Source organism: Convolutriloba macropyga, chromosome 8, assembly GCF_964194025.1.
Source record: "Convolutriloba macropyga chromosome 8, txConMacr16.3, whole genome shotgun sequence".
Taxonomy (NCBI): Eukaryota; Metazoa; Xenacoelomorpha; order Acoela; family Convolutidae; genus Convolutriloba; species Convolutriloba macropyga.
This window is the reverse complement of record NC_134475.1, coordinates 47,450,342-47,472,077: the sequence shown is the minus strand read 5'-3', so window position 1 is coordinate 47,472,077 and position 21,736 is coordinate 47,450,342. Positions and strand designations below refer to the sequence as shown.

The window sequence follows — 21,736 nt, the reverse complement described above, 5'->3', positions numbered from 1 at the left end:
CCGTTGATCTCCCGACGGTGAAGTGTTAGCGGAACAATTCTTCGTCTGTTTTGAAGCGTTGGGCCAAGGTCCGCTAGTTCTCTGTTGGATACTCTTTGAGGAAGTGGTGAAGATGTGCTTGGGTTATCGTGTTGAGAAATAGCTCTATTGCTCTCGTTATTTTCAATTTGTGAAATGTTGCCTCCTATAAGGGAGTGCTCATTGTTCTCGTCGGATATCGGTTGTTGGACATCATCGCTTGAGGTTGTATTGTTGTAAATATCGTTGATCGAGTTGGTCCGGTATAAGGTTTCGCCTGTAGTGTCTAATATTGGGGGCGTGTAGACGGGGCTATTAACGTCACCAAATAGATCGCCAAGATTTTCAGATGAATCGAACGTGAAGTCATTGAGACTCTGGTTTCGCGACTGTGCGCTTGTCGCTTGTGAGTCTGCAATGCTCTCATCGTGATCAGTTTCTGTTGTATCAATTGTCAGGTTTGGGTCTGGGATGTCAAGTGGGAAGTAAGTTATGACTTTTACCTGTTCTTCCTTTGCCTTTTCTGATGGTTGCAAGAGGTTATATAGCGAGTTTTCTCGGGCCAATGCCAGATGATCATTTCTGCGAAGGTTGTATCGTCGATTTGAGCCAAAACGACTGTCGGACGGTAAGAAGTTTGAGTTGTTTGAGAAGACGTAGTCTCCTGTATCAATTGATTCTGGTGTTTCTTGCGTGTTTGCGCTTGGAACTGAGCCTTCCACGAAGAATGCATCTTGGTCAAACGTCGGTTCGTGTGTCATATCATGAAATTGTATTGGCGGGTCTTCAGAAGAAAAATTAGCTGTTTGGATGTTTGAGTTGAAAGAAACTGACTGGGCATCTGGTGTTGTTATGGGTAGCTGCATGTTGTCTTCGTTAATGTGGTGCCTGACTTGGTTGTCGAACAGCTGTGGTTCTCTCTCTTGTTCTGGTATGGTGGGATCTGCTTCAAAGTTTTCGGGGTCTACATGTTCGAGGTCTTCTACTTGATATTGAGCTTTCACAGGTCGAAGTCTCATTCGATGGATACATTGCGTGTAATTTGTGTTGGTTTTGCGTACAATGTAGTTTGCATTCGTGAGCACTTTTTCTACTCTGTATAATGGTATCCACCTGCTTTGCTGTTCATTCATCACTGCTACCTGTGTTGTGCTTTTTGGGTCAAGGATCAGGCAGTATGATTTGTGTTTTAGTGGTGTGGCGTTGGCTTTTCTGTCATAGTACTTTTTATATTTCAGATAAGACGAGATAAGGTTGTCTTTTACGCTGGAGAAAAGCTCCGTAGTTTTGTCTTGTAGCTCTTTAATGCAGTCGTATTTTGGGTGAGACTCCCATAATTTTGTATTCTGAAATCTGAGGTCCAAAGGATTTATCGGTGTTCTGCCGTGAAAGACGTCAGATGGCGTGCACCCAAGAGCTGGTGCAAATGTTGTGTTGTGTATGAATACTGCAATGTCAACGTATCTATGCCAGTCCGAGGAAGTTTGGTTTTCGTTAATTCTCAAGATTTGTTTGAGCGGTGCGTGGTTTCTTTCAAGTAAGCCAATGGTTTGCGCATGTTTCAGTGTGCAATGTTTGAGCTCTACCTCCAATAGGTTTGCTAGTTCGCTCATTAGTTCGGATGTAAACGCAGTACCAAGGTCACATATGATTCTTGAGGGAATGTAGGAGTGTCTCAGAAAAATTGAGACAAGGGCTCGTGCTACGATGTCTGCGTCGCCTTTCATAAGAGGTGTGGCGAAAAGGTACTTCGAGAACACGTCAATACCTGAGAGAATGTACGTGTAGGGAGAAGGGTGCATCTTTCCCACCAGATCTATTAGTAAAAGGTCTGCTGGGAAGTTTTGTAGAGACGAAAGTGGTTGTAATGGAGGTTTCAATGCAGATGTTGGTGCTGGTTTTGTTTGCAAGCATGTGAGACAGTTTCTGATATATTCTGTTAGGCGTTCAGTGAAGTTCGGGAAGTAAAATCGTTTTCTGAATTCTGCTATTGTCAGTGAGACTCCTTTGTGCCCACTCCAAACACTGTTATGAATTCTGTAGAGTACTTCCTTCTGTAAGTGCGACGGGACACAATATTGTTTAATAAATTGGTTTCCAGTGTGGTTATAGAACTTGCGATGAAGGACGCCTTCTGTTATCGATAGTCTTGGGAACTGCTTGAGATACTTTTTTAGGTCACTGGATAGATATTGTCCTGTAGTCGGTGAACCTCTCTCAAACCAGAGCAGTACCCGTTTGATATCTTTGTCTTGTTGTTGTTCGGCACGCAGGTCTAAAGGTCCGTGCCCGTGAGTGACGAATTCATCCAATGGGTTTTGTTCATGCATGGCGTTTATTTGTTGCGTTGCAGGTGCAAGAATTTGCAGTTGAACGTCAGCTCGAACATTCATAGGATCTTCTCCGCTGGTTTGTTTTCTCTCAAGTAAGTATGTTTTCATAATTTTGGGGGTATCGTCATTTTCTGAGCTGTTCAGATAACTGATTGAATTGTCAGGTGTATCTGCTGCTGTGTTGATTTCGATTTCGTGCATCGGTATGCGTGAGTTGATGCGTAGCTCGAGCTTTTCTTTCGGGTTTATGTGTATTCTCGACAGATAGTCCGCTGCTAAATTGGCTTTTCAGGGTATGTGTCCCAGTATGATGTCGAAGCTGAGCACATGATCGAGAGCATTCCAAGGTGTTGGCGGTATGATTTTTGTTTGAAAGAACCGGGTTACTGATCTGTTGTCTGTCAAAATGAGAATTGGTTTTTTACATCCCCATATAATATTTGCAAAGGTGTCTAGGGCAAAGTGAACTGCGAGGAATTCTTTCGCATATATCGAAAGTTTGAGTTGGTTTGGGTGGAAAATTCTAGATCCAAAACTGACGGGTGCATAAATTTTCAGTTCCTGATTATCATCATTTGTTGTGTAGTCTTCTATCATTAGTACGTATCCGGCTGCGTAAAAGGATGCATCGGCCATTATTACATATTGCTGGTCAACTTTGGGTAATCTGAGTGAAAGGTCACAGGCTGTTCTTAGATCATTTGTGAGTTTTTCCAGCATAGTTTGGTGATCTTCTTCTATCACAAAATTGGTGTCTTTCTTAAGTAGACGATAGAACGGTAAAAGTTTTTCAGCGAGTTCAGGGATAAAGGCTTTGTAAAATTGAAAAAATCCGATCATTCGTTTGACTTGTTTTGGGTTTCGCGGCATTCTGAATGTTTTGAGAAAAGTTGTAATCTTCTGTGTAATTGGTGTGAGACCCTCAGAGGTTATCGTATTACCAAGGAATTGTATTTCTCTGAGTCCAAATGCGCATTTGTCTGTTGCGAGTTTCATTCCTGATTCTCGGATGCATGTAAAGACTGCTCGAAGTTTTTCCAACATGTCATTTGTGTCATGTGCTCCGATGCCAATGTCGTCGACGTACTGAAAGCATTTATCCGCTGTTATCACGGGGTCCAGGTTTTGACGCATGAATGAGCTAAAGGCGCTGACACTTCTGCTTAGTCCTTGGGCTAGTCTTTGAAAAGCATATGTTCTCGATGCGAAGTTGAAGGCCAGTAACTGTACTGATTGTTCATCTGCCATTGGTACAGAGAAGTAGCCGTGGCTGCCATCCATCTTGCAAAAGAGTTTCTTGCCGGCTAAGTGGGTGCCTGCATCTGCTAGTGTAGCTATCGGGAAGTTGTTATTGTTGTAGTCGTTTCTAATGAGATGGTTTATATTTCTTAGATCTACTAATATTCTGAGCTTCCCGTTTGGCTTCCGTTTTGCAAATATTGGAGATGAGTAGCGGCTGAAGGGGAGCGTTGTTATGACTCCGTAGTACTGGAGAAGGGCTAGTTCAACAAGCAAATCGTCTTTGAGATGGATTGAAATTCTTTGAGTTTTTGAGTATACAGGTCTGTTTGTGTCTGGTGTCAATTTGACTGAGAATTTGTGAGTGTAGCCAATGTCAAGGCTGTGCCTTGTGAATATGTCATTAATTCGACTAGAAGCTGTTCTGTTCTTTCTTTATCTTTGTCAGAGAGTACGCTGTCGCTCCATTTGAATGCGTTAAGAAAAGTTTTCGTCTTCGTTTCTCGAGAGTGGTTGAATTGCTTCAAGATTTTTAAATTTAACAAGTTCGTCATATATGCGTTTTTCAACTTCACTCATCTTGGATGTGTCGGGATTGGTTTCTGGGGTCGGAAACCAGAATCCGTTTTCGTGTTTTATTGTTATATGATTTATTTCGCCTTTTGCTGTTCTCTCTATAGATTTTTCTATTTGCTTTATTGTTTTCTTTGAGTCGCTTGATGGGAAAAGTTTTGGTTCAAGTGGTATCAGGTAGCGTGCTTGCTCTGGTGTGATGATTTCGAATGTTGCTACTGGAGAGTCTTGTCTAATGTGAAGTGGAACTTCTGTTGTATTGATTGCAAGTAGGGTGGTTGTTTTGTTTTTTGTAAGTTTGTCAAGCGTGCTTGTTAGACCAAGGCCCATTTTTTCAAATTTGACAGTAGGCTCTACGAGTCCAATTTGTTCTTGTGCATCAGTTTCCTCCGATGGGATTAGTTCCAGAAATTTTTGTTCCCCAGGTGATAGCGTATAGGTTGTTTTGGTTTTGAGCATGATTTTTTTTCGGCTGTTGAGACGTTTTTGTTTGTTGTTGCCTTTTATGTGCATCAGATTTAGCTGAAAAGTAAATTCTGGTGTTTGGAGTAGTCTGTTGTGGGCATCAATAATAATCTCATTTTTATCAAAGAAGGGAAAGCCAAGAAGGATAGCGGAAAGTGTTTCAAACACCATGAACTGTTCCTCAAATTGTAAATGGCCAATTTTGAATGTCAGTTGGACTGTAAATAAAATAGGTGATTGGTGTAGGAAAGCTGTGGAAACGTTTATTTCAGGAGGATTTGTTTTTTCTGGTTTTTGGTAGAGGTTTCTGCTTATTTTATCAAAATGTTTCTTTGACATGGCGCTACTGAATGCTCCAGTGTCTGCTACTGCTTTCATTATTAATGTTTCGAACTGTAGAGGTATTATAAATACATTTTCGCTATAGTTTGTCATGCTATCTGGTATATGTTGTAGAAAAACATGCAAGTTATTTAGTTTTTTGATTGCTGATTGAATGGCATATTTCCATCGCGGTATGCTGGTTGACGTTCTGGACAATCTCGGGCAGTGTGCTCATTGCTAGCACATGTTCTGCAAAATGTCCTCATTGGTGTAGGAGATCTTTCGGTACGTCCATTACTTCGGTCGTTTTGTTGGAAGTTTGACCTTCCTCTCGAATAATTTCCTCGACCTCTCTGAAAGCTTCCACGGTTACGTCCTCTGCTGTTGTAGTTGTTACTGTATCCTCGGCCATTTTGGTTTCCATTGTACTGGTATGTTTGTCTGTTGTAGTTGTAGCCTCTGTAGTTATTTCCTCTTCTGTAGCTAGGGTACTGAGTACTCTCCACGCGTTGATGCGGTGGCTGTGCTACTTGCATTGATGCTATGCCTGCCGCCATTATGCTTTCTATGGCTTGGGCCACAGCAGGGTTTCCCGATGCGTTTAGTGTATTGAATGCCGTGGTGTATTGTGGTTCGGGGTTTATCTGATCAATTCTGACTCGTCGTTTGATGATAGCGCATAGTTCGTTTACAGTGATGTTGTCATTCTCTTTCAGCAACACTTTCTTGTACTTGAAGGGCATGCCTTGAATGAATTGTTCTCTTATTCGTCTTGTTCTTTCGTCAGTGCGGTCTATGTGAGCTGCAGGATCGTCCACAATTGCGAGGTTGGCGAGGCGTTGCAGATCTGTGAGGAAGTCATCTGGTTGTTCCTTTACTGGATCAAACTTTCTCGATTGCAGATCGAGCTCAAAGTTTCTTCTTTGGTCTGCTCCTGCATATCGGTTGCGTAGTTGTTCAAGCGAATCGTCTAGATCGTTTCTTGTGTTTTCGGCGAGTCGAAGGTAATAGTTGAGTGCATTACCGGCTAAGTGTAGGTGAAGATATCTTGCACGTTGGTGGTTCGCTTCAGGAATTCTAGATACAGCAATGCTTGCTCTCAGTAGTCCTTCAAATTCAGGCCAGTTTTCGTTTGGTAATCCTGAGAACCTTTTCAGATGTACGTGAGGCGGACTTGGATCTGCCATTTTCTTTTAGTCAGTTTGTTGTTGAAGTGTTTCTGTGGAAAGAGCAATTTGTGCGCTTCTCCAATTTAGCTGTGTCACAGAGTTTGCAGTTTAGGCTATTTGGTTGGTCTTTTTTGTTCTTCGCTGCAAGTTTTTTACTTACTTTTCTGTCGATTGTTTTGTTGAAGAATACGAACGGGTTTCTAGGATGATAGCCTTCTAATAGTGTCATAGAAGGACTGTTGTGGCTTGCGTTGTATTTTTTTTTCTTTGCTAGCAAAACAAAGAGGTTGATGCTCAAATAATTTTGAATGGGTAAAGTTGGTTTGTGCTTGTGGTTTGGTTAATTTCTCGAATTCGGTAGTTTTGAAAGAAATTGTAAAGTTCTGAGTTTTTTGTAATACGGATCCGTTTGATGTCGGTTTGATTGTCTTCTTGTGCGATAAAATAAAGGCTGATTCCAGTGTTTGTTTTTCTAATGATTCGAAGATTGTAAGTTGTTCCGTTAATGGCTATTTCCATGAGTTGCAAATTTTTCTTTCTTTTTAACAGAAGTAAGCGTTCAACATCTCTGTCGCCATATGATAACTCTCTTCTTAGTTTGCTTCTACCTTTTCTATCTTTTTAGAGGCGGCTGTGTAGGTGCTAGTGCCAAGTGCTATATTGTATGGAGACGAGTTATCGTTGCAATATCCTTTCTAATAAAGGCTTTTAATTGCAAGTTTTTGCTAAGTGCTATTCGGAGCGCGGGTTCGGTAAAAACGCTCTTTTTCTGCTACAAGTTTTCAATTCAAGTAATTTATTAAGCAACTGAACTGTACTGAGCAGAATCGTCTGTATGAATTTCAAGATAATAAAATGCGTGCTGTATGAATTTATAAAAGTCTTTTTCAACCAATCAAAATTTAGCATCGTCATAGTCAATAAATAGTATCTCCGCTCACGTATCGCTATTGCCAAAAAATCTAATTAAATTTTCACCTCAACAATACAAGGGGTCAGGTGACTAATGGGTACACACACATCTGTGATAAAAGCCTTCAGCCCGGGTTGCGTGGCAAGAATAGCCCAGTATGCAGCATGACGTGCTTTCCACAGCTCATTGCGCTTTTCCATCTCCTTAAATCAAGAAAATTAATTCAGTTTTATCATACTTCGGTCCTGTTTCCCTTTCTCCATGAACAAAATTTATTGCGTTTATTGCATTGAAAATGGTTGACATAGCATACTAGGGGGCGGAAATAGACATGAAAAAATCCGGATAAGTTTGAGATTTCCGGTCGGTTGCTATTCTGGTAGTATTTGCGAAATGCCATTCAACTACAGCTGTTGCATTACAAGTCACGCACTTCAATCAGGTAAACCCCGAGTTTTATCACATTCAAACGCACGACATATCTTAGAGCACGCCGGCACGGCTGATTGGGCGTTATTGGGTCTAGCAAAAACACTCCCTTAGAGAATTTATCAAGAATGTGCAACTCCACGCATTTTGTCGTGCAATAGATTAACAGCCAGCTCAGAAGGTGCAATTAAAGTACCTTCAATTTGCCATATCAAAAGACGCTCCCGCCATATCAAACAACAAAAACAGTTAGAATAGGAGCCCAATCCTAAAAGAGCGTCGACTTTGAAATTCTTGAGAAATATTTAACGAAAGAAGACCGACGACTTTCTATTTGAAGACGGAAGCGTTCATAGCAGTCCGGAAAAAGGTTCTGATCGTTGGAGACAATACAATTTGCAATAGCTAGGTGACAACAAAATGGTTTGTTGATGGAACTTTTAAAAGCTGTCCCAAAAGCTTCCATGGAAACTTCACTGTGCATTGCATCAACAAATGAATAATATTACACATCCCAAAAAAAGAGAATACAAACCATATAATTTCTCAAGCTGATTAGTCATAAACAAATGCCTCACCCAGAGGTAACTCAGGTGGTGAAAATGCCTACGAAAGAAACAAAGGTCAACGAAAGCGCACACAATTGGCGAGTAGATGACAAAGTGAATTACGTGCAAACTTTTACATCTACGACATTTGAGAGTTGTGCTTACAAATCAAATTTAAGAATTTTGCAAATTCTATTTTGCCTCATTTGACTTTAATTCTTAGGATGACAGACCTTAGCAAATGCAAAGTTGCTCCCACCCAAGTCACCCGTGATTTCTCCCACGGTCTCCGCCTGTTCAGTGATACCCTTTTCACTGCCGTGGAACTCGAAGAAGAGCGTATGTTTCTCCTCCAAGGACAGCTTGCTGTAGTTGTTACACGCACGGATACTCGCCGGGTCCAGAAGTTCCATCCGGGCTATTGGCACACCGCATTGCATCACTAAAGAACATTTGTTTCAGGGCCCAAGAAGTAGCTACATAGGATTCAATGAGATTTGGATTATAAGTGCGAAAAAATAGTCAATAGAATTGGGGGGGGGGGGGGGGGTGTTGTGGGGGGAGGGTCAACCTCTAATAACCGCCCTTCACACCAGAAGTATAAGTCTCCAACACATTTGCTGTGAATTGCATATTTGCTACAAACTTCGTTTGAGAGCAATTAATAAACACCCCTAATAAAACCTCTAAATCACAAATTCAAGATTGCATCTAAAAGCCCGATATAAATGAAATTGTTGAAATGCTTCAAACGTGGAGTTACTGGTTAATAAGGCTCAGAAAAAACAATTCACCCGAGACATTTAAAAAAAAACTCGCCGCGCATGTTTCAAAAAAGCCGCACATGTTAAAGGAAAATCTCGGTTTAGCAAAAATTTCTCTCGGTTTAGCGACCTAGCGTCAGACAAATTGCTCTCAAACGACAGGCGGGGCAATTTAACTCAAGGGCTGTAGCCTAGATAGTTTTTATTCATGGGTGCAAAAGCATCCGAGCAGGTTGCGATTTGCAAAAATGATGAAGCGAATTTTGCGACATAACTGGCAGATTGCCAGAAAATAGCCCCGATAGACGCTTGTGGCCTTCCGTGGAATTGAAACAACCAAAAAAAATAAGAGACAGATTGACCACCAGTCCTTTAATAGACCACTAGACTTTTTGGGTTAGGTTCGGACTGTCATTTTTATGAGATACATACGCTCTATAAGGAAAAGTCCTCATACAGCTTTTTCAAATTTAATATTCGAAATCAAAAACTCAAAACTCTATACTCAAGAATAAGGGCGTTTACGTTTTGCACTACTTGGATGCACACTATTGATCTTTAACTAGCAAATGTTCATAAAATTTAGTGCTCATTAAATGATTTCAGAAGTCATTTTTTAGTGAGCTAAGTCGAGTCATCCACCTAACAGCAGAACAAATGACGTTACGTACACAAATTTTAACAACAAAGCAGTAGAAGTCGTAAGAATCATCGATGAAGACGACGAATTAAAAAAAAACACGATGTCCCCAATAATATAATAGCCACTATCGAGAGAGAGAGAGAGAAAGAGAGAGACGGAGAGAGAGAAATGACGTCACGCGCGCAAAAGCCGTTAGTGAGAGGAAGTCATTCAAAAAATTTGACTTTTTCAGCTTTGCTCTGTGAACAAATTTAAAACGAAAAAGAGTGTCAGACGACAAAACAAAAACAAGCACACTGCAATATAGCTCCGCTCAGCTTACAGCTTCGCAGCTATAAAAAAAGACACACATGTTTACAATAATTGCTTCAAACTTCGCTTGAGAGCAATAAAAAATCACCCTCTTTCATCTGCGCTTCAATTCGTGCAGCCGTTTGACCTAAAAATTTAGTTTTCACGTGCGGTATTGACTTTTTCAGCCTGTTTTAAATACACTCCAAAAAATTATCGATAAAAACAAAGACGCTCCACCAATAATCTTCAAGCCGTAAAAATAGGCCCGCTATAATAGCCGGCCAAGAAGATTAGGCTATTAATCAAAATTCTACTATATAGTTTGAGTGCTAACCCATCGTAGCACTTTGAACCGCTTCCTCTAGTGATGAGAATGTACATACAGCCACTACAGATGCCTCTGGAATCCCGTGCACTCGAAGGGTAGCACCAGTTATCACACCTAATGTGCCCTCAGATCCAACAAACAAATTGGTCAGGTTCAACCCTGCAGCTGTCTTGCGAGCTCTAGTTCCTTCTCCCTTCAACATACAAGCTATAGAGAATCTCTACCTGATTCAATATAACCAAATAATTAAGAGGAACTATTTTCTCTCCCAGGAATATAATGATGGTAATCTATAATTGAAACTTTCACATTCTTATGCTATAAATCAATGAAATTGACCAGTGCCACCTCTTTTCAGGTCATATGATGCATTAAGAGCAAAAAAGTTTTTTCGTTAACGAAGGCTTCAGAACAATCAAATCTAATCACGAGAGACTAAAACAGATCGAAGAACCTTTCGTCGATTTACATTTTCTATTTAATAAACTGGAACATTTTAAATTCAAGTGTGAAACGAGATGATAAACAGACCTGTGTATGGCAGATGGTTCCATCGGGCAGCACCACTTCCAGATTGAGTACATTTTCTCTCATTGTGCCGTACCTCACTGCATTAGTTCCACTCGCACTTGTGGCACACATTCCACACAGGGAGGCATCTGCACCTGGGTCTACTGGGAACCAAAGACCTTTATCTCTCAGCTCATCATTCAGCATCTGCCGAGTCACCTGAAACTCTCGTGAGTAATCACTCATGACGCAAGCTTGCCCTAACTTAACTATAGCTTTACGTCGACCACAACCTAGTAAAACTTGGCTGCTATTAGGGAAGAACTCGAAGCAATTTGACGAAGAAGTTGTACAAATACTATCTGGAAACGTTGAAAATTATCAAAATGACGGGAAATTCACACCGACAAAAACTCGCAAACTATAGAAAAGTGGCCGAAGCACTAGCTGCACTTCGAGAAATCCTATACAGCAATTCATTGAGAACTTTCAATCATGACCTTGATCTTTCAATCATGACCTCTCAATCTTCATTGAGAGCTTTCAATCAATTCATCATGACCTTGAGAGCTTTCAAAAATTTCGAAAGATTTCTTCAAACTCATGAAACAAGACGGCTCGTGTGAAGCTGTACGTAGCACAGAATGTTAAAACATACGTGTCAAGTTTCTTAGAACGTTTCCTTTGTTCGATAGGAACTTTTTTGACTATCGGTTTCACGAAGCTCAAACTGACGAAATTTTTCCCGAGCAACCTTGAATACGACATTCTTTAACATTAAAACTGAACAATTCAGAATCACCAATTTGATCATTTTACCAGCTGTAAAAAACCACATGGAATGGCAGTTATTTTGCGATATAACAGCTATTCACAGAAACTTATGACAAATCAGTCGCAAACAGAATTTAGCCTAAACAAACAGATAGGAATTTGCGACAAATATTATTGCGCTCAGCTTACAGACTAGAAAAGGGAAGAATTACGTGACTGGACATGACGCAAAGAAAGAACTTGAAAAAAAAAACAATAAAAAAGTTGAAACCACTTTAATAGAATTTTTTCAATTGAAAACGCCAGACTGATGAAAATTTTGTCAATCAATTTGAATCAAGATAACGTTGAATTCTTTTTTGCAGAATTTAACAGCATATTGATTTTCAGTCAAACTTCCCCTTATTTCCTCAAGAAATTATTATTATTGTTAGTTTTATAGGTTTATTCACTATTTACAGACTTATTCAGTCAAAAGGAACAGCAGAACTGAAAGATCTTCATCCTAGTGCAGTTTTTACAGGAACCTTCAGATTGTACGCAAATTGGTATCTCGTCAACTAATCATTTCCAAAAATCAAAGCTCCAAGATACGCCGAGGATTTTCCGAGGATGCGAACCAACCGATGTGCAAATAAAAAATTGTAGCGGACACGCTGTCTTACTGGGTAGCCAATGAAGCTTTTTAATAGCTGTTTATTGCTGAACAGTTTGATGTTGGTGTACCAGGGGATAGCCTAAAAAGTTGCGGACATTCTGAGTTCATTATACACTGTTTCAAAACGAATTATGTTTTTCTTTTCTGGCCCCAAGTATACATATTCCATCAATTCTGAAGTTTCAATCAAATCGAATTTCTTGTAATTCAAGAGTATCGGTTGTTCATTTGGATACAGATTCTGTCAAATAGAAAACTATACACAAGCTACTAAATTTGAAAGCAATTAGTTCAAGAGCTCAAAGGAAAACAGGTTAAATGTTTCATTTCGTTGTCACTTCTAAATAAAATATTAGCTTCTGTATAAATTTTTTAATCTCATCTTTAATATAAATTTTTTCTGTAAAATATATCGGAAACACAGTGAACTTCAAATAAGTATAAAAATTCAAAACATGTACTAAGAGGAAGAGAAGAAAACCCTTTTTGATTTTTTGTACCTACTTCGAGTACATACTTTTATAGATTAATTCTGAATGAAAATTTAACTTTGCTTGTTTTCGAACAAAATTGTGCGATCCAACACATTTTAATAATTTAATAATAGTTTTAGGATCGTTACGTTTGTTCCCCCTCCGAGCGGATCCTTATCACCTCCAAACTGCAGTGCAATATTTTCACATTATAATTTACTATGTAATGGCACATGCGTTGTAACAAGAGGTGCATAACGTAGCAGAGGCATAAACGGAAAAGATCCAAATTTCGCAAAAATTATTTTATATAATTTTCCCCCAACAAATTTCGTTCTTCGTTTGGTTTGACATCCAATTTTTAAACATCTCCTCCTTTTTAACCGGCAGCAAGATTTGTAGGTTCTTTTTAAAATTCAAAAACGTCCTAGGGGCAACAAAGAGATTTGAAAGAAGAGTAAAAAAAGTTGGAATCGCACATTTATTCCCCCATTCTGACAATAATGAAATTCTTCAAAAAAAAGACTGAAGATGAAACACACAGTTAAAGAATAGCAAAACCGAGCTCTCCAATTTTTCTTGCATGTTCTTGTAATCATTACAAAAATCTAGTCAGATAAAAAAATTTTGATTGAAAGAAATCTTAAAACGTTAACTAGAATATTGGATAAATTACGGGGATCTCAAAGACACTAATCAATTGAAAAAGGCTGTTGATAATTTCTAGATCAAAAATTTGAAATATTACACATATCTACAAGCTAAAAATAGGCATTTATTCAAAGAACGATGTATATATATTTGTGACAGAAAGTTTTCCTACAAGACAAACTTCTCCCCAGAAAAAAATTTTTCGGTCAAAACACTGCCTCGACACAAAGTACTACTTCAGGTACAAAAAACGAGTATCCTTTTCGAGTAGTAAAAACAGCGACAAGGTCAACAATCATGATTAAAATCTTGTCAACGACGGCCTCCAAAAGGCAGCAAAACCCATATTAGTAAGACTTGTCAAATACTAAGAATAAATCAAGCAAAATTTCAGCAGTAGAACATGATATCGGTTGGAAAAAAACTTTGATGAGGCTAAATTACATACTCACGCCAGGTTGAACTGTAACATCGAAATCCTCCACGTTCAAAGCGGTTATTTCGGCCATATTTGTCATGCTGAGAGATATGTTGGGCCTATTTTGATGCTCGGGACAAGTCACTCCGCCTTCGGATCTATTCTGTTTCGATCCCCAAGACAGTTCATCACCCCGGTAACAATTTACTAGATTGAGGTATTATATAGCACGTTGCAAAGGAAAATAAACGTAGCATGAGCATGGGGCGTAAAAGTTTTAGTCGGTGAACAGAATAGATCCACGCCTTCCAACCCCGTTCCAGTCCCAAAGGGTACCACATTTATCAAATTCTGGTTGCAGAATTTCAATATATTTGAAACTTCCTGAAACAATAAGTAATTTTATTATAATGAGCTTTCAAAATCTGTTTACAGATGGGAATTGGAATAATTGATTGTAACAAAACTGATAAAAAAAGCAACACACTCGACTAATAATAATCGGAATTCAGAACAATTAATCGGCCAATTTCCATTAGGATGCATTACAAGGACCGCTACCAATGGTGAAAAATATCAACACTAATCGCCCCTCAGATTTTGATAGTGTGTCTGGAGGTTGACTAATTATTTACCTATGGCTTCTGAAAACAAACTACATTTCTATCCTTCCTGATACTACAATTCTATCGGACACCTATCGGACACCTGTTGTTCTATCTACAAAGATGAGATGAAAAAACCATATATGCTGGCATTGTATGTTTTCCTCTTAGTGGGGTGATCGGGCATAAAGCAGCTGTGAAGACATGCCCTGTTTTGTTTTTTTTTGTGGGTGAAATACGAGTAGCCAGGTAAAAATTTCCCTGTATACTTCACTTCCGTTAGTCTACCCTTATCAGATGAAGAACCATCGCTTAGTCCTTGCGCACGGTTTTAAGTGCTAGCCGTAAGTTTTATAGTGGGAAAATTTTGGTCTTACTAGTGGAGTTTTTGCACGCCAAATTGCTGTCATTTTCTGTACTGTTTAAGCCATTATATTGTATATGAATGACTAATCTAGATCCCCTTTGAGGCGCTCTTTGCGCAATGAGTTTGATTAGCCATAATTCATAGAGAAGATAGAAACTCTATTAAAACAAAGAAAATATCACTTAGATAAGTTAATATAGCGAAATTTGGTGAACTTTCCATTGTTTGGGACTACAATATTGATCAACTTAAATAAAAACAATAACTTGAGAATTTTTTCTCGGGACTAGGAATGAACTCGACAAATATTGCCACAGCTACAGGCATAAATAGTATCAATGAATCACCTAACGATTATTGTTGGAGACATAACTCAGATTTCAAATCGGAATATTTGCTTACCACTTTTTTGAAGTTCACCATAATGTTACCTTATAACACAGTACTATCCAATTTAAGCAGTGCTATCCAGACGTTATTTATTGCAAGCAAATCAAAAATTTTCTGCTGACAATTTTAATAAGGAACTAGGGCTATCAGACTGGCGTACTGTTTATCAACAACAAAATTGAGGCACAATGTTCACACAATTCAATGAAAAAATTTCTCAGAATCCCTGAAAAACATGCTCAAATAGTGATTCAAAGTACTCCATGGTCTACAAAAAAACGACAACTCTTGGCTAACAACAAAACTGATAGCAAAAAAGCATCATTTATTCAACTCCTAAAAAAAGAACTGACATTAAGATCTTTTGAAAGTTCAATAGATGTCATAATTTTGTTAACTGAGAATTGAGTAATATACAGCGGGAAAATTTGCTTGCAATATACAAGAAAAACCGCGAAACGAAGGACCGAAGGGAAAAACATGTTAGGTAGTAAAAATTTCAAAAAAATATCGGAGATAGATGATGGATGCAATATAACTGACAGAAAAACCATTTGCAACGCTCTCAGCAAAGGCATAAATTGGAACGATTCCCTTTTAGAGGTGTTAATTTGAAAAATAGGCCAAGCTATCAATAAATTAAACGATAAATCATCAGATGCAGAATTTGTCAAAGCATGGGCTGCGAACGCTTGCAATAATTCGATTGAAACGCATTTCCAAATGATTGTGAATGATTGCACTCACAACAATGTTTTCCTCACTATTCGTGAACACGCACATATTAAACCACCTGAAAGGACGAACAACCATATTAACTTTGACTTTTTTCCGTTACATCTACCTTTTATAAACTCCTAGTCCAATTAATGGTTTTGGTTCCAAAAAAATCGTAAACACTGTACTATATCTCACAGACAGTAATTGAGAACTTTGTAATACACTGCAATCATCTTTTTGGATCTTGCGAAGGCATTGAACTCCATTTCTCATCAAGATTTCCATAAATAAGCAGAATAGTCGACCATTGCTCTCTGAAGTTCTTTTCTGATAGAGCAAAGTGCGTAAAAACTGGTTTCAATTTCTCGTCGAAACTTTATGTCAACCATGGTTTTGTGTATTTAAGGGCACTTCTAGGAACTGTACTTCTAGGGCACTTCTAAGAAGAGTAAAAGGTGACTGCTGTGTGGTCCAATTTGCTGACAATACTATTATTTTATGCGTATTGTTTCAAGGACAATACTATTTTAATTGAAAATTTGAAAAAAAAAAACATATTTACTCGGAAGATAATCAGCTAACATTAAATGTTGATAACAAGGAACTGCTTTAATTTACACGCGAAACGAGCAAAGGGCGGATATTTTAAAAAAGTTGACAATACCATACCTGTTAACAATTACCGGAATTTGAAATAATCTTGATTCTTAACCGGCTTTCAAAATCATTTAGACATTTTCCTCCAGAGTAGGACTATAGCTATTTGAGTTTTGTACCTTGTTCAATCTCACAACCCACTAGAAATACGGTGTAGGGTATTCAAATCAGTCGTTCTCATCTTTAATTCAGTTCAATCTTTACAAACTTTGTCGGCTAAACATTTACGGCGTATAAATCCAAGAAGAAAAAGAAGACACGTTAATGTTTAGCACTGTAATTGTTGAAGCGGGACGCTATCAATGCTAAAGTGTACAATTAATAGCAAAAATAACAAAAAAACGTTCCAAAAAGTTGTTGCACAATGACGTTTTTAAACATTAAACTAGTCGAAACTCACGCCATGAGACATTGAGAATTATTCACTCTATCACGAATTTGAATTTTGTAGTGCTTTTTTAACAATTTTCTGAACACACTGTTGCTAGTTTTGAAAACTCTGAGTTGATTTGGTAGTGAATTCCATTTTTTTGTTGTAGCATGGAAAAAAGTTGTCTAGAAACGAAGTTGATCTGTGGTCATGGAAAATTATTTTTCGAGTACTTTCGCTGATGAAGTATTTTGCACTTGGTAAAATCAGTGTCGTAATGAATGCATTTTCTCTCGCCTGATATATTTTCTGAGATAAAAAATAAAAAGTTGATCAATTCTCTGTTCATTCCGGATCATCTGTTTTTTATTCTTAAGCGCCTTGACGATTTGCAATTCGAGCGGAAGAACACATTTTCAAGACCCCAGTTCAGCTACTTTTCTAGAGAAGTCATCACAGGTTTTCTAATGCGCTGAATAAATAGAGCGGAATAATTGAGATGTGACAAAACAATTAAATGAAGTAAAATTTCTAAGCTTCTTAGCCGGATGTAGGGAGTTGAGTTCCAATTGAGTCTATAGTTTTTATCCCCTGAGTCATCTTTAACGTTTGTTTAAAATGATTCATGAAACTGATAATGCTATCAAATGTTAGTCCTAAATATTTACATTAATTGGACTTTTTGATTACTTTGTTATCTACTATTATTGTGTCCTGGCTTTTGTTTCTGTTTGATCATTTTGTTTGATGTTTTAGAAGAATTCAAATTTAATTGATGTTCACTGAAGTAGTTTGCTAGATTATGGATGTTTGATACCAGGGACTTTTTCGCTACCTTTTCATCCTTGTTAGAAGCAAAAACTAGGCAGTCATCAGCACACTGTATCATTGTTACATCAGTATCAATAGCTGTACAAAGATCGTTTACATATAAATTGAATAAGAGAGGTTCCAATACGATTCCTTGGTAAACACCTCTGACAACCTTTATCCATTTGGAGTAAATTGAATACAATTTTACACGGTGAAGTCTGTTAGAAAGAAAGCTTTTTATAAGGTTCTGTGCCTCGCTATCAAAGCCAATTATTTTCAGTTTTTCTATTAGGATACCATGAGATATGGAATCAAATGCTTTTTGAGAGAGCCACAAGTGCAGTTTGGACAATATTGTTTGAGTCAAGAATTTTACGAACTGATTCTATGAAAAAATAAAGCATCGGCTGTGGAAACACCTTTTCGAAAACCAAATTGAAGCGTATTCATAAGTTTTTTTTGTACGTTTTTTATTCAAATTTTTGTACGCGATTCGTTATTTGTTGATGTAGGATTCGCTCAAAAATTTTGAAATGCGCTTGTGATTGATATTTGTTGATTGCATCCATCGGGTCACCTTTTTGTAGATAGGGCTGATTTCCGGTTTTTAATGTAGTCTGGAAAAACATTCTGTTTAATGCATTCGTTAAGAATATAAGTAAGATGTGGTACAAATATTGTTTGGCCATCTTTTATAGCCCAGGCAGGAACCGTAAAAGTACATAATGGCTTGTTGGAACTCAACTCCCTGTCATCATGAACAATTTTTTCTGTAACAAACTGAAAATTGAGCGGTTTGGTATGTTTGCTTAGGATATCTTCGTGGGTGTATCGTTTTACATTCTTGTCTTTAAATAAATTACCAAGGTTAGAAAAAGTATAATTAAGCAACTCCGCTTTTTCAAATTCGTTAGTTAGTGTCTTTAAACGAATTTTGCAACGATGTTACAGTAGTGAAATTATTGTTTCCCTTTAATAGAAATAATGAAAAATCCCAATTAGTAGACGTTTTGTTTTTATGGTATGTCCTAAGTGGATTTTCTTTTCTTCGTAACTCTGTTTTACATGCCTCGTCAAACCATTCAGTTTTCAGCATGTTCTTGCGTTTCCGATTTCGAATATTTTTTTTACAATTGGAGCGTGAGTTTCGAGTGCATTGCTATCAATTGATATCAATATATTAAACATTACGAGATTATGGAATAAATCGACAAACATACTGCGGCATAGGAAATTGTTATATGCGCGAAAAATGTGATTACGGTCGCGATCTTTTGATCAAAGCTGATGTTTTTCCACCCGAATCGATCGTCACAAAGTTCAGTTTAGTTCAGCTCCAGACGGACTTGATGAATTGGGGAACATCAGTAACTTCTTAATAATGGGCAGGCCTCCTGCAGATGGAGCGGAATAGAAGCACGAAACAATTTATTTTGCGGAACCAAAAGCAAACGAAACCTGGAGACACGTCATTTTTGTTGAAAAGAGTCCAAAATAGAATAAACAACCACGTCACATAAGGTCAACGGGCTCAATACTAATTTATATACTTTTATTTACTTGTTAAAAAAAGAATTTTTGAAACAGCATTATGAAAAATTCAAATGAACAGAAAGTTGCGATCATTTATGTCTGAATTCTACGTAGAAAAACGAGCAGCTAAACACGAATCCTTTGATTATAGTCGTGAAGTTACAGAACTGAAAATAAGAAATGTTCACCTGCGTTGAATTCGGAAAGGCAACGAAATCGGGCTGAGGTGAATGCACAAAATGGCTCTCGTCGCGGCCGTATTGATCTCGAATAGATGTGCTCGATGTCAAGCGCTCGGCATCGCCTCCTACGCAGGACTTCAATTGTTCCGCTAAACTGGATAAATTTCTCACAGGTAGCTGACCCCTTATCACGGGTGCAACATTTTCTCTCGCAATTCGTCCCAAACGCAGTAACTTAGAATTCATCACAATCTTAAGAAGCCAACTAAAGAATAAATTTACTCTATAAAATAATACACATCCCTTTACACTCATGAAATATCGCTTTATAATCCCAAAAACTTTCTTTTCGCACAATACTCGTTTTTCAATTGGTTATATAGAAGGCGTGATCTTCACAAATATTTACGCTAGTGTGACTCAAGGTTTAGTGAGTGTTTGTGAATTACTGCTAATGCGAACTAAGGGAGCAGAAATGGGGGGGGGATTAAGAAATCTAAACCCACATTTTGGAAAGGACCCATACTTCGCTTAACAAAACACCTAATAATTTATCCACCCCGTTCGTCTATTTCTGCGCAGAACCACTTGCTTTTTTGTTCAACTTCCTGTTTCGGCGTGCCCAAAATCATCACATCAATTTCACTTAATTTAAAAAAGGTATAATCCACACAATGAGCGATGAGCCCCCGCAATAGCTATGAAACATCACAGCAGCGTATCGAAAATTACAGAAAATATACATCGCATTTCAAGCTTATATCAATAAGGTAGCTAGGCTCTAGGAGCAGCGTCCGAAGGTTGAAATAATACTACACTAATTAGGAGTCTAGCCTTTTCTCCCGCACAACTCTGTGGGTATTATCAACATCATTTACAGGTTTATACCACGTCTGCCTGAGACAGATAATTGCGCTGCATAGGAGCTAGACAAATCTTCGTTCGAAAGTATGTTAATGCGTCCGATTTTTTGTCTTCTCTTTCAGATATTTTTGTTGCTAGTCGCTTTATAGTTGACTCCGAACTACTTTTAAATGACAACATATATCGAAGCGATCGTAAACTCTTGGGAGATAAAAATGCCCACGGCGGTAACCTCATAGCAGTGAAAAACTCTCAACTCTGAGATCAATGCGGATCTTCCCGACCCATGCCTAGCCTGCAAAATTCAACTAGACAGATCTGAAGTAATAATCTGTTCGTTCTACAACCCACCAAAAGGGAGTGCATACCGATATAATATCAACGATTTCCAAAAACTCCTTAAAACCATTCCAAAGTCAAAACCGGCCCTAATCTGTGGCGATCTGAACTTCCCGGATGCAAACTGGAAAACAGCAAGCAACTCTAACGAAGAAGAAAACGAAATCATCGAAATCTTTGACGAAGCTCTGTTCAGACAAGCCATTCAATTTCCGACCTGTTCAAAAAACACCCCTGACGTGGCCTTCTATCGCAACTGTTTTCTCTTTGCCGAAAAGGATCATTCCTTCTCCAGGACATACGACTGTACTGATCACGATGCGCTCCATCTTTCGAAGGATGCCCAGTAACTGAACCGAAACCCGTACTCCAATCATTCAGGAGTTTTGGAAACGCTAAATACGATTGAATAAATTTCTTAAAGACAACCCGTTCCAACTTGTTTGCCATACAAACGTCAACACGATGTGTGAAGAATTTTACCAATATGTCAAAAAATTGATTTGAGACATCGGTACCTCGAAGAACCAGACATCGCCAAAGCCTCCCTTCATGGATCTTGGCATTCGCGTCAATTTTTTTTCTGAAAAAATTGAAAACGCAAAAAAGGCTCCTTGAAAAGAAAACAACGAGTTATCGGAAAGCAGCAGTCATGAAGCTGGAGAACTTGGTAACGGAGTCAGCCGAGGCAGACAGGAAAGACTACCAGGAGAACTTAATGTCCACAAGAAACACCGACGTTATATTCAAACATCTGAAAAGTCTCAATAATTTTTCCAGCCTTCTGAAGTAAAACGTGAGTGGTGATAAAGTGAGCACCATTGTCCACGAACAAGTCGACATTATGAACGAGTTCTTCGATTCAGTTTTCTCTCCAAAACAACCAATCAGCTTTTCTGACATCGAAACGAAAAATCCGACATTGACAAACTTTAACATATCGGTTGAAACCATACATTCCTTCGTGTCCGAATTGGACATTACTAAATCCAGGGGCCCAAATGGACTCCCTCCGGCTTTCTTCAAGAAAACGTCACGACGAATCTCGATCGCCTAAATAAGCGTCTGAAGGCGATAAAGAAGCAAAGAAGGATACCTGACACATGGAAGACAACCTCTGTGACGACAATCCAGAAGATGGGAGACAGACGCTACGTACAAAACTACCGTCCAGTATCTCTAGTGGACACAGAAAGTAAAATTCTGGAACAGTGCATCTACGTGGCTATTTACAACCAGTTTGCAACTTTCTTGGCAAAGCACAAGCATGGATTTGTTAAAAATCGATCTGTTTTCACAAACATGATTACTTTCTTGAAAAAGATCTACAACGCACCTGATAACGATCCAACCTCAGAAGTTGTTGCGTTCT

At 38.4% G+C, this 21,736-nt stretch overlaps 1 protein-coding gene across 5 annotated transcripts in view; it reads right to left on the bottom strand.

Moving 5' to 3' along the window:
- The window catches only part of LOC142344772 (putative D-lactate dehydrogenase, mitochondrial), a 37,173-nt gene extending 17,694 nt beyond the window's left edge, over positions 1-19,479 (bottom strand). For 2 of the 5 annotated variants that reach the window (XR_012759279.1, XM_075396688.1), the window contains exons 1-7: positions 19,168-19,477; positions 13,830-13,908; positions 13,559-13,674; positions 10,572-10,769; positions 10,047-10,233; positions 8,245-8,453; positions 7,100-7,237 (exon numbers count right to left, since the gene is read on the bottom strand). Coding sequence is in view for 4 of the 5 variants with exons in the window: in XM_075396688.1 (XP_075252803.1) it covers positions 7,100-7,237; positions 8,245-8,453; positions 10,047-10,233; positions 10,572-10,769; positions 13,559-13,674; positions 13,830-13,908; positions 19,168-19,476 (1,236 nt within the window). In the remaining variant the exon portion in view is untranslated. Of the gene's footprint in view, positions 1-7,099; positions 7,238-8,244; positions 8,454-10,046; positions 10,234-10,571; positions 10,770-13,558; positions 13,683-13,829; positions 13,909-15,801; positions 15,917-19,167 lie in introns of those variants that run through there. The other 3 variants (XM_075396689.1, XM_075396691.1, XM_075396690.1) reach the window with 3 other exon arrangements.
- Between the last annotated feature and the right edge of the window lie 2,257 nt (positions 19,480-21,736).